The sequence below is a fragment of the Canis aureus genome, chromosome X, assembly GCF_053574225.1.
Source record: "Canis aureus isolate CA01 chromosome X, VMU_Caureus_v.1.0, whole genome shotgun sequence".
Classification (NCBI taxonomy): domain Eukaryota; kingdom Metazoa; phylum Chordata; class Mammalia; order Carnivora; family Canidae; genus Canis; species Canis aureus.
Genome location: NC_135649.1, coordinates 57,971,622 through 57,985,068, shown reverse-complemented (window position 1 = coordinate 57,985,068; position 13,447 = coordinate 57,971,622). Strand labels below are relative to the sequence as shown.

General features: G+C 34.4%; 1 protein-coding gene across 4 annotated transcripts in view; it reads right to left on the bottom strand.

The window, feature by feature from the left end:
- POF1B (POF1B actin binding protein) overlaps positions 1-13,447 on the bottom strand; it is a 108,300-nt gene that overhangs the window by 24,985 nt on the left and 69,868 nt on the right. For all 4 annotated transcript variants that reach the window (XM_077889714.1, XM_077889717.1, XM_077889715.1 and 1 more), the window contains 2 exons: positions 12,152-12,282; positions 1,659-1,686 (listed from right to left, as the gene is read on the bottom strand). In XM_077889714.1, the coding sequence (XP_077745840.1) occupies positions 1,659-1,686; positions 12,152-12,282 (159 nt within the window). The remainder of the gene's footprint in view (positions 1-1,658; positions 1,687-12,151; positions 12,283-13,447) is intronic.

The window sequence follows — 13,447 nt, the reverse complement described above, 5'->3', positions numbered from 1 at the left end:
CTTCCACATTATCTTATTGTCTCCATTCTGAATCTCATATCCATACAGTTCCCTTTTAAAGGTCTAGATCCAAGAGAGGGCGATTCTAATAGAGGTAGAGTCTCCCCCTCCACATGCCCAAGACCCTCCTCCTTGGATGACTGACCAAGAATCCACTTCCTCAGAGCATATCTTGTCCTATTCCTCATGGGGTGACCTATCTCTATGGCTGCTACAAGATAAGTTATTAGAATACAATCCAGTACTCCTGACTTCAGTACCCCTCCTCCAAACCCATAGAAGAATGATGTCCTTACAAAAACACAGAAAGCTGAGTGCCTGGGTGGCTCTGTCAGTTTGATGTCTGACTCTTGATTTTGGCTTAAGTCATGATCTCAGGGTCCTGGGTTCAAGCTCCACCTTGGTCTTGGTGCCTAGTGTGGAGCCTGCTTAAGATTCTCTCTCTCCCTCTCCCTCTGCCTCTACCCAAGCTCACACACATTCTCTCTCTCTCTCTCTCAAATAAATTAATACATCTTTAAAAAAACACAGAGAGCCAAGGACTGAAGCTAAGGTATCACAGGCAGACACTTATCTCCCCAAATCCCATGCCCAGCTCACCAAGCATCATTGTTTTCTTTTTTCTAATTCAAGTATAATTAACATGTGGTGTTATATTAGTTTCAAGTGTACAATATAATTATTCAACAACTGTATACATTTCTCAGTGCTTACCAAATTAAGTGTATTCTTAAGCCATTTATATCTGTTTTATACATCCCTCCATTGACCTCCCCTCTGGTGAGAAGCTTCAACTAATTTTAAGTGAGAAGCTGAATTGAAGTCAGTACTTAATGCAATCTAGGGCTTACTGAATTACTGTAATGAATGCAGTATATGAATACATTGGAAATAAAGAAAAAACACAAAAGAAGCCAGTGTGCTTTTTTATTACATTGAAATCAGTTCATTTGATGACTCATTCGATTAAAAGTAATTATTAACAAAATATGCATATATAATAGAATTAATACTTGGAAAAAATTTACTTTAGGTTGCTATCTATTTGGCATAAGTCACATAAGGTTTCAAAATACATTAAAACTAAATTTGCTATTTATTTAATTAATGTAGATTTCAATTTTCTAAAGCAGGGAATATGTGGTCAATGAAATTTTATATGTTTTGATAAGCAAAGATAAATTAAATCATAAATGACAGCTGATAAAATATACTTTTTGACAGCTGATAAAATATTTTTGCATGAATAATTACTTTTATTATTATTACTTTAAAGATTTTATCTATTTATTTTAAAGAGAGAGAGAAAGACAGTGGGGGAAGGGACAGAGGGAGAGGGAGTGGGAGAGAAAGAAGCTTAAGTAGATGCCACACTGAGCACAGAGCCCAATGTGGCACTCAACTACACAACCCTAAGGTTATGATCCGAGCTGAAATCAAGAGTTTGAAGCTCAACCAACTGAGCCATTTTGGCACCCCAATTATTGTTACTTTTTATAGCCATTACAAATATATAAATAGTTCTATCATTTTAAAGGCACACTAATCTGTGTTTCCAGTCTAATAAAGGTACCAAACTAAAACAATATCATGAGCAAAAATATCATAATCTGCTTTGTTATCAACTATATTTAATTTTCAACTATTTTTGCACTTACCTCATATGAAGACTCAAAATCCTCTTTGCTGTAAGAATGAAAAAAATATAGAAAACCTTAAGAAAATGTATATAATAAATCATATATAAATGCTAGTGTTCAAATTATTTTATCTTACTTTTTGATATATCATAATAGCAACATTTCAATTTATAATTCAAATAAGAAATTATAAACTAACTAAAATGACACTCAAGAAAAATAATTTTCCTGGAACTAGATAATCTCTTAAAAATGAACAATATCAAAATAACAAACCAAAAGAATATATAGAATCAGTTACTGCCATCCATTAGCACTTGTCCATATGTGACTAGATGCACAAGTCCTTGGCACTGACAATAAATGCCACCTGAGTGAATGAACAATAATAATTGTTCTCTATTTCTACCTCCCCTTTCTCCTGTATTGTTCACTTTCAGTGTTGAGCCCAGCTTCTCTCTATAGAGTCTTAAAGTTATTCATAGCCTTTTAATCAAATCAAAACTTGCAAGACAAGCCCACTCATTCAATCTACACTATAGTATATATGGCAATGACAAAACTTAAAAAATATTTGAATGTTGTAATGTTGTAGGGACAGAGCCTTAAGCAATGTGACCAAAATTCTAGTGGGATAATAGAACTTCCAGCATCAAAATGAATGTTTAGGTCCCAGGATTGGAAGACTCTTTGTGAAGTCATGTTAGGTAGGTAAATGCTGCAAAAGAATTGTTAGTGATTATACCAGTCTGGTACTTGCTCCTTTGGGGAATAATGAGTGGAAAAGGATACAGTTCTGGTGTCAGTGGCAAGATACAGGCCTTTATTTCTGCCTACTTGCTCCATCTGTGCTTAATTAAAGAACTAGGAGCAAAATATATGGTGAACATACTTCTCAAACAAAAACACAGTACATGTGTTCTGACAGCAAGGGAGAATATTTTAAAGATGGTTGTATAAAATCAAAGGTATATGAGTGCCATATCTTCAGTATAAGAGGAAAGTATATTAAGAGATATGTTAGGACCTCACCTCCTATCTTCACCTTCTAAGTAAGTGCTTATGAGTAATATATTGCTTACAGAGATAAGAGGGTCACTCACTGTACAAAGCACCTTGCATAAATTTTTTTATAAAGACAAACTAATGTGGAGGAAGATAACTGAAGATTCAATTTCCTGATATATGACTACACATTTATAGTCATTTGTATGTATGTCTGTGCTAGGTATTTCCTGTGTTGACCAAAACAGAAATTGTGGGGAGGCCCTAGAAAAATAAATAAATAAAAAAATATCATGTACTTTTTGAATGCTTTACTACAATAACAGCATGCATAAATTGGGAGTTACAACAAGTTAAAAATATGAATCAATACAATTTTAGTCATCTTCCATTACTAAAACTGGAATTATCATGGTATTAAGAGATCTTTATGTTAAAAATTTCACTTCAGAATCCAACCTAATACCCATGTTCCTAGTCATTTCTTTCTACATATAAGAAAACCAAACAAAGAAATAAAATAAGTAACAATCAACATCACTTAATACTGCAATGCTTTAAAGTATCAGAATGGTTTCTTGAGACAATCTTCCTTAATTTTGACCCTGCACCCACTCATTGCTAAATTGTAACATGGAAAAAGATGAGAAGTGGAAATGAAAGGAGAGAGGAATAGAGTGAGTGAACACAATGATAACAGAGCAAAGAGGGGGAGAGGTCAATGCGGATTACATCTCCATCCTCACCAGGGGATGGTGGATAGAAATACAATGGGCAGAAATAAAAAACAGTGGCAGTAGAGAAGAGGAATATGGCATCAGAGTGGGAGGACTCCAGGTTCCTCTATTCTAGTGAACACAACTAGATTACTATCAAATCATCCTTCATATCCCAGAAATCAACCTGAAGACTGAAAGAACAAATTCCACAACTAAAGGGAGACAAGTGGCCACATTAAAGGCAGGAAATGTGGAGATGTGATTTAGGGGAGAAACAGATTATGGGTGCTATGGAGGGGAGAGCCATGGTCACTGAGAAGGGTTAGAGAGAGAGGAGCACACAGGGAAACCCACATGGAGAATATTTTCCCAAAGCCATTGGCTTGGAAAATGAGAAGGACTAAATTTAGTCAGACCTTGCAACCAACAGGGCTTAAAGCTTAGTTTTATTTTTTTAAAGATTTTTATTTATTTATTCTTGAGAGAAAAAGAGAGAGAGTCAGAGACACAGGCAGAGGGAGAAGCAGGCTCTATCCTGGGAGCCTGACATGGGACTCGATCCCGGGGTTCCAGGATCACACCCCAGGCTGAAGGTAGGTGCTTAACTACTGAGCCACCCGGGCTGCCCTAAAGCTTAATTTTATAGGACATCTGGTTTGGCCAAGATAGAGCCCTGAGAGCACTGCTCCACTTCTAGAGAGAAGGCAGGCAAAGAACCTGGGGACAGAAGGCATGGCAACAAAGATCTGAAGTATGCCCAGGGGCACACAGTGGGGAGTTTATACATTCTTCTCAGAGCACATCCCTGAGAGGCAGCTTTTACAGAAAGGCTTCTGGGAAGAAGGGACCTGGCTGGCACAATTTCCTACCCCTACCACTCAACATAAACAGAGAGCCACCTGTAGTAAGCAGCTCAGCAGGGACATTGAGTGCCTAACTTACTTATACCAAGCCTACCTGCTTGCACTTTGATGGGGTTGTCCTTCTAAGACAAGCTTACCTCAGTACCAGCAAATTGGGCCCTTCCTCCAGAAGAACAGCATAAATCCCTACTCACACCACATCTCCTGATGAGAGTTCTGTAGGGCCTCGGTCCTGATGGAGTTGGTGTCAGATCTCATTTCACAAGCAGACCAGAGCACAGTGAGTAAAAACTCACCACATTCATGCCGGGTACCAAACACTGCCCAGAGCAGACAAGGAGAACCTATGCAGATGATTGGCCTGAAGTATCTGCAGCCAAAATATTACAGCAGAGTGTACAAAGCACATACCAGAAACACTCCCTGAAGTGCCAGGCCCTGCACTATATGACCTCTTCTTCATAAGACCATTACTTTCAGAGCAGGAGACATAACTGGCCATTCCAACACAAAGAAGAAGACAGACACTAAGACAAAATGTCAAGACAGGGGAATTTATCCCAAATGAAAGAACAAGATAAGGCCACAGCCATAGATCTAAGAGAAACATAAATAACATGCCTGATGGAGAATTTAAAGGAATAATCATAAGAATACTCACTAGGCCTCAGAAAATAATACAGGACATTAGTGAGACTCTTACCACAGAGATAAAAGAGTTTAAAAGAGTCAGTCAGAGATGAATAATACAATAAATGAGATTGGAAACAAGCTTGATGCAATCAACAGCAGGCTTGAAGAAGCAGAGGAATGATTTAGTGACCCAGAAGATAAAATAATGGAAAATAATGAAGCTGGTAAAAAAGAGAGAAAGAAGAATTAATGGAATATAAGAATAGATTTAGGAAACTCAATGACTGCATCATTTCGTCATTTTCAAACAAAAAAGAGAGAAAAGGGGGCAGAAAATTTAGTTGAAGAAATAATAGCTGAAAACTTTCTTAATCTGGGAAAGGAGACAGATGTCCAGATCCAGGAGGCAGAGAACTCTTATCAAAATCATGAAAAGCAGGCCAACAAAAATACATATTATAATTAAATTTGCAAAGTATAGTGAAAAAGAAAAAATCTTAAAAGTAGCAAAACAGAAGTCCTTAATTTATAAGGGAAGACTAGTAAGTCCAACTGCAGATTTCTCAACAGAACCTCGGCAGGCCAGAAAGGAGTGGCATGATATATTCAAAGTGTTGAATGAGAAAAATCTATAGTCAAGAATACTCTATCCAGCAAGACTAACATGCAGAATAGGAGAGATACTTTCTCAAACAAAAACTAAAGGAGTTCATAACCACTAAACCAGGTCTACAGGAAATATTCAAGGAGACTCTTTGAATGCAAAAGAGAGACCAGCAGTGACAAAGACAAGAAAGAATCAGAGAAAATCTGAGAAACAATGACCAAAAAAGTAATAAATGCACACAAACCAATAATTATTCTGAATGTAAATGGACTAAATGTGTCAACCAGAAGATATAGGGTGTCAGAAGAGATTAAAAAATAAGACCTATCTATATGCTGCTTGCAAAAGATGCATTTTAGACCTAAAGACACCTGCAGATTGAAAGTGAAGAGATGGAAAAACATTTATCAGGCAAAGGGATGTCTAAAGAAACCCCGAGGAGCAATACTTCTATCACACAAACCAGAATTTAAAACAAAGACTGTAACAAGAGACAAAGAAGGGCATTATATAATCATAATGGGAAAAATCCAACAAGTAGATATAATAACTTAAATATTTATGCACCCAACATGGGAGCACCTAAGTATGTAAAACAGATATGACAAACATAAAGGAGCTAATGGATAATAATACAATAATAGTAGGGAACTTTAACAACCCACTTACATCAATGGACAGATAATCCAAACAAAAAATCAACAAAGAAACAATGGCTTTGAATGACACACTGGACCCAGCGGACTTAACAGATATATTTAGAACATTCCATCCTAAAACAGGAGAATACATATTCTTTTCAAGTGCACATAGGACATTCTCCAGAATAGATCACATATTAGGTCACAGGACAGGCCTCAGCAAACACATAAAGACTGAAATTATACCATGCAACTTTTCTGACCACAACACTATGAAAAAGATATCAACCACAAGAAAAAAACTTGGAAAAACCACAAATACATGGAGCTTAAGCAACATTCTACTAAACAATGAATCATACAAACAAGAAATCAAAGAAGAAATAAAAAAATACATAAAAACAAATGAAAATGAAAACAAAATTATCCAAAACCTTTGGGATGTAGCAAAAGTGAACTTAAGAGGGAAATATATATCAACACAGGCCTACTTCAAGAAGCAAGAACAATCTCAAATAAGAAACCTAACCTTACACCTAAAGGAGCTATATAAAAAGGAAGGAGATAATAAAGATTAGAGCAGAAATAAATAATATAGAAACAAAAATAGAAAAGATCAATGAAACCAGGAGATGGTTCTTCAAAAAAATTAATAAAATTGATAAATTTCTAGTCAGAATTATCAGAAACGGAGACAGAACGTAAAGACTGCTAACTCTGGGAAACGAACTAGGGGTGGTAGAAGGGGAGGAGGGCGGGGGGTGGGAGTGAATGGGTGACGGGCACTGGGTGTTATTCTGTATGTTAGTAAATTGAACACCAATAAAAAAAAAAAAAGAATTATCAAAAAGAAAAAAGAAAGCATCCTAATAAATAAAATCTTAAGTAAGATAGGAGAAATAAAAACTGACAACACAGAACACAGTAACACAAGCAATTATAAGAGAATATTAAAAGCTATATGCCAACAAATTGGACAACCTGGAAGAAATGAATAAATTCCTAGAAAGATAAATTCCCAAAACTGAAACAGGAAGCAATAGAAATATAAATAGAAAACTTGAGTATACCAATAACCAGCAAAGAAATTTAATCAAAAAGCAAAAAACTCCCAAAAAACAAAAGTACAGGGCCAGATGGCTTCACAGGAAAATTCTACCAACCATTTAAAGAAGAGCTATTACTTATTCCTCTCAAAATATTACATGAAATATAAAAGAAAATAAAATGTGTAAATTCACTCTGTGAGGCCAGCAGTACCCTGATATCAAAACCAGACAAAGACTCCACAAAAAAGAGAAACACAGGCCAGTATCACTGATAAGCATGGATACAAGAATTCTCAATAAAATACTAGGAAACCAAATCCAACAATACATTTAAAAACTCATTCACCATAATCAAGTGTGATTTATTCCTGGATTGCAAGGGTAGTTCAATATTCACAAATCAATCAACATGATAGGCTATGTTAATAAAAGAAAGGATAAGAATCATATGATTATTCCAATATATGCAAAGAAAGCATCTGACAAAGTAAAACATGCATTCATGATAAAAACCTTCAACAAAGTTTAGAGGGAACATAACCTCCAATGTAATAAAGGTCATATATGAAAAATCCACACAGCTAAAATCCTCAATGGGGAAAAACAGCATTTTCCCTAAGGTCAGGAACAAGAAAGCGATGTCCACTCTCACTGCTCTTATTTAACATAGTACTGGACATCCTAGCCTCCACAATCACACGAGAAAAAATAAATAAAACCTTCCAAATCAGCATGGAAGAAGTCAAACTTACTATTTGCAGATGACATAATACAATATGTAGAAAACCCAAAAGATCGCACCAAAATCTCCTAGAACTGATACAGGAATTCAGTAAACTTGCAGGACACAAAGTCATCATTCAGAAATCTGTTGCATTTCTATACACCAATAACAAAGCAACCCAAAGACAAATCAAGCAAATCGAACTCCAATAAAAAATATACAAAATAAATAAATAAATAGTAAAAATTGAAAAAAAGGACAAATCAAGGAATCAATCCCACGTATAATTGCACTGAAAACAGTAAGTATCTAACCAAGGATGGATGTTAAAGACCTAGATTCTGAAAACTGTAAAACACTGATGAAAGAAATTGAAGACAGCACAAAGAAATGGAAAGACATTCCATTGTCATGGATTGGAAGACTGAATATTATTAAGCTGTCTAAGCAATCTACATATTCAATGCAATACCTATCAAAACTCCATCAACACTTTTTACAGAGCTGGAACAAACAATACCAAAATTTGTATGGAAACAGAAAGATCCTGAATAGCCAAAGCCATCTTCAAAAAGAAAAGAAAAGCTGGAGACATCACTGTTCTGGACTTCAGGTTATATTACAAAGCTGTGGTGATGAAAATAGTATGGTACTGGCCCAAAAATATACAAATAGATCAATATAACTGAATAGAGAATCCAGATATGAACCCATAACTATATGGTTAACTAATCTTTGACAAGGCAGGAAAGAATATCCAATGATAAAAAATGACTGTCTCTTCAAAAAATTGTGTTGGGCAAACTGGACAGCAACATACAAAAGAATGAAATTGGACTACTTTCTTACAACAAACACAAAAAGAAATCCAAAATGGATTAAAGCTGGAATATATTATACTAAGGGAAATAAGTCAGATAAAGAAAAATACCATATGATTTCACTCATCTGTGGAATTTAGGATACAATACAGATGAAAATATGGGAGAAGGGCAAAAAGAGAGAGGGAAACAAACCACAAAAGGCTCCTAAAGATGTAACTAACTGAGGGTTGATTGAGGGAGGTGGGTTTGGGATGGGCTAGATAAGGTGAAGGGTATTAATGAGGGCGCTTTTAGTGATGAGTACTGTGTGTTGTATGTAAGTGATGAATCACTGAATTCTACTCCTGAAACCAATATTGCATTGTTTGTTAACTAAGATTTAATAAAATGAAAAAAGAAATAAAAATGGGTGGAAGACATGACTAGACATTTTCCCAAAACAGAGACAGCCAACAACACATGAAAAGATGCTTAGCATCACTGGTCATTGGGGAAATACAAATCAAAACAACAATGAGATATTACCTCACTCCTGTCAGAATGGCTAAAATCAACAACACAAGAAACAACACTTGTTGATAAGAGTGTGGAGAAAGGGGAACACTCTTTTAGTATTGTTGGGAATGCAAACTGGTGCAGCCACTCTGGAAAGCAGTACTGATGTTCCTTAAAAAGTTAAAAATTGAGCTCCTCTAGGATCCAGCAATTGCATAACTAGGTATTTACCCAAAGAATACAAACATACTGATTCAAAGGCATACATGCACCCTTTGTTTGCAGAAGCATTATTTACAATAGCCAAACTATGGAAACAGCCCAAGTGTCCATCAAGTGATGAATGGATAAAGAAGCATGGGGGGATATATATATATATATATATATATATATATATATATATATATATATATATAATGGAATATTACTCAGACCCAAAGAGAATGAAGTCTTGCCCTTTGCAATGACATTGGTGGAGCTAGAGGTTATTATGCTAAGAGAATAAGTCAGTCAGAGAAAGACAAATACCATATGATTTCATTCATACATGGAATTTAAGAAACAACAAATGAGCATAGAGGAAAAAAGAGAGAGAGAGAGAGAGAAAGAAACCAAGAAACAGACTCTTAATTATAGAGAACAAACTGATGGTTACCAGAGGGGAGGTTGTGGGGCAATGGGTTAAATAGGTGATAGGGATTAATGAGTCTAATTGTTATGATGAACACCAGTGTTGTATGGAAGTGTATGGAAGTGTTGAATCATTATATTGTACACCTGAAACTAATATTACTTTGTATGTAAAATAAAATAAAATAAAACAAAATAAAAACTTTAAAATATTATTTAAAACACTGGGATGTCATCTCAACCCCTAGGAAGAAAGGAATATAATAAGGAAAAACAAAAACAAAATAAAGAATGAAAAGTAGAAAAGAGGGAAGAAATAAAAAGAAGGAAATTGATGACCTTCTAACAGAAAGTCTTAATCGCCAAAATTTTATAAGACCCTTTCCACTGTGGAGTGTTTACTAATGTGGAGATACAACTTTTCTATTTCTTTTGTGTATGTGGTATTTTAGGTACTCTAGGAATTAAATTCAAGGCTTTGTATTGCTTAAACACACATTTAAATCATTCATGTAAATTTATCAAAACCCTTCAATGAAAAAGTTGTTCCAAAACCACTGATTACACCTTTCCTAGGATAATCATCATGAAATAACATAACTTCCTTTGCTCAGTTACTTTGTCTACATCTAATTAGTATGAAACTAATACATTTGGAATATATTTAGCTCTCATTCTATAACCCTTTTTTGAGTAGCAACTTTGTCAAATCCATGTGTTCTGAACCATTTGGGGGCAATACAAAACACAAATACCATCTTGCTTCATATAAACAATAATTGTTCCAAGACAAAATTTGAACAATGTCAAACCAGTCTAAATACTGTGAACTTTTCAAATTTGATGATTTAAAAAATTGATGATTTCTTCAATTTGCCTGCAATATCTTAAATAATTTGGAGATATATGTCTAATACTAAAAGGTCAAGTGATCTGCCTAAGGAGAAAAGGTTTTCAGAACTTGGGTACTAATCCCAGATTTTTTTACTTTGTGGCCTAGGTAAGTTATTCTCAAACTTGAGCATATACCAGAATCCTCTGGAGGTTTTGTTGCTGGCCCCTACTCCCTGAGTTTCTGATTCTGTGGTGCTATTTCTAAATTCTCACATGATGTTGATGCTGTTTGTAAATGTATGTCTTAAATCATTTTGGCTTATAACAAACCTAAGAGATAAGTATTGTTATTATAATTCCTATTTAACAGATGAAGAAACTTAGGTACAGAGAAATCAAACAAATTGCCTGACATTAAACATCAAGTATGTTACAAAAGCCAAAACATAAGCCCAGGATATGAACTCTGGATCTGAATCAGAGTACTTAATCCTAAGTCTCTATATGTTCTTGATTTTACAATGTGATACTTTGATAGAAATATTCACAGGCCATGATGAATGCACAGAAGAGGAATACTTGACCAAACTAAATATCTAAGGGAGGCTTTGTCAAAAAGCTGAGTCATAGTTTATAGGTAAAAGTGTACTCAAAAATGTTTAATCCATTTCTAGTACTTAGTAGCTGTTATGACCATAACTTTTGGGATGTAGCTTATGGAATTCATTTCATGACATAATATGCTCTCATCTATGCATGAATAGTTGATAAATTATTTCTGTATATATATTTAAATACATATTATTTAGTACATAATTATAAAATATACATATTTGCATTTGCACTAATTTACAGATGCTTATATAATTTATGTTTAATATGTTATATGTAATATATATTAAAATAATATGTAACATTTATTATAACACTAAATGTATATTAAATTCTGGCCTTTGTACATTGAGCACAAATCAATAGAAGATGAATAGCAGTGTATTGACAGTGGAATTGTATCTTGTATTATCACTATAATATTTTACAACAAGTTATAGTATACCATGCATTTTTTGAACTCCTTATCCAAGAGGTTGCATTTGCCATCAAAGTATGTTAGAAAAGAAGGTTCACAGAATTCTTTACTAATCTTAAAAGGACTTGTGTGATCTCTTTTGATGATTTTCATGAAGTATATTAACTCTTAAAATGAAACATTTGCTCATATAGTTACCCTGTTTATCCACTAAAAGTGCTAGAGTTTTGGAGTACCTGGCAGGCTCAATTTGATGGAGCATGCAACTCTTGATCTTGGGTTATGAGTCTGAGCCCCCTTTTGGGTGTAAAAACTACTTAAAACCCTAAAAAAAAGTACTAGAGTTTTGCTGTGAACCTAAAACTGCTCTAAAAAATAAACTATATTTAAAAAATACCAAAGTATCATCAAATGTTTGGTAGCTACAACATTGAGGTAAAAATGATATTTACAGTACCTTCCTCCAATTCTCTGCAAATGTTCTAATAAGCAGTAATATAGATCTGTATTTTTACGGCTTAGATCAGCAAGCAACTCTCCAAAATATTTGGGGTCCAACTTTTCAGGGCCATCATCTTGAATTATCACCTGAAGAAAGCATCAAGCACAATTATAAACAACATTAAGTATTTCTAAGTTAATAAATATTTTGAGAAAGTTATGTAACTTATTAATACAATTAACTCATTACAAAGTCATCACATGAATCAGCCCACTAAATTTTCTTTACATCTGAGGTACACATTTTACAATATGAGATGAATTTAAAGGAAAATCAACATTGCAATGACATTTTCAATTTTATTTCACTAATCTAAGTGACCCAATGAATGCAAAACTTGAATGATTTATATAAAAATTCTTGACATACATGCTTAAATAAAACAGTAAAACAAATCTCTAAATTGCCTATTATCACCACATGGCTTACTCTTCTGTTCCCTGTTGGAAAAGAGCATGTGAATTATTTGAATTATAAAATAATTAATTTAAAAAATTAATTTTATTTGGACTTGCATCTTCTCGGTGAAAGGTAGCTTAATTTATTGGCATATCTTAAAGTTAGATTAAATTTGCTTTCTCAATTCAATACGTTTTTATGTATTTCTTCTTATATTCCCTCCAGTTATTATTCGGACTGAATATCTAGTCAATCTGACATGGAAAAGAGTAGCTAAGGGCGAAATGTAGAAAATTCATAGACTTCAAAGACATTTGAAATCCTAAACACAAATTACTATCAACAGTGTCCTAAATAAGACCTATTCTATTGCCTTCATATATTTTGGTACCTGTCATTTCAAAAATGTTGACACCTTGCCTTCCATCTCCAAAACAACACTACCTAGAGGCTAATAACTTAGATTGCATTCCATGCTACCTTTGTTATTGCATGTGGGACCAAAGGTGTCCTATAAATGCATTTATTATGATAAATGGACTTCAAATTTGAGCACTCATACTTCCTTTTCAACCTGTCCTCTGAATGCAGATGCTAAAAAATCATGGATGCTGAGGCAAATGGAAGATTTACAAAGATTGCAAAGTAAGCAAAGATGAGATTTCATAACCATGTCTGTGCTAAGTCATTTATAAAACAGATATACTGGGGTGCTTGTGTGTCACAGTATGTTAAACACCCAAATCTTAGTTTCAGCTCACGTCATGATCTCAGGGTCATTAGACTGAACCCCACATTGGGCTCTACACTCAGCACAGAATCTGCTTGAGATTCTCTCTCCTCCCTCTGCCC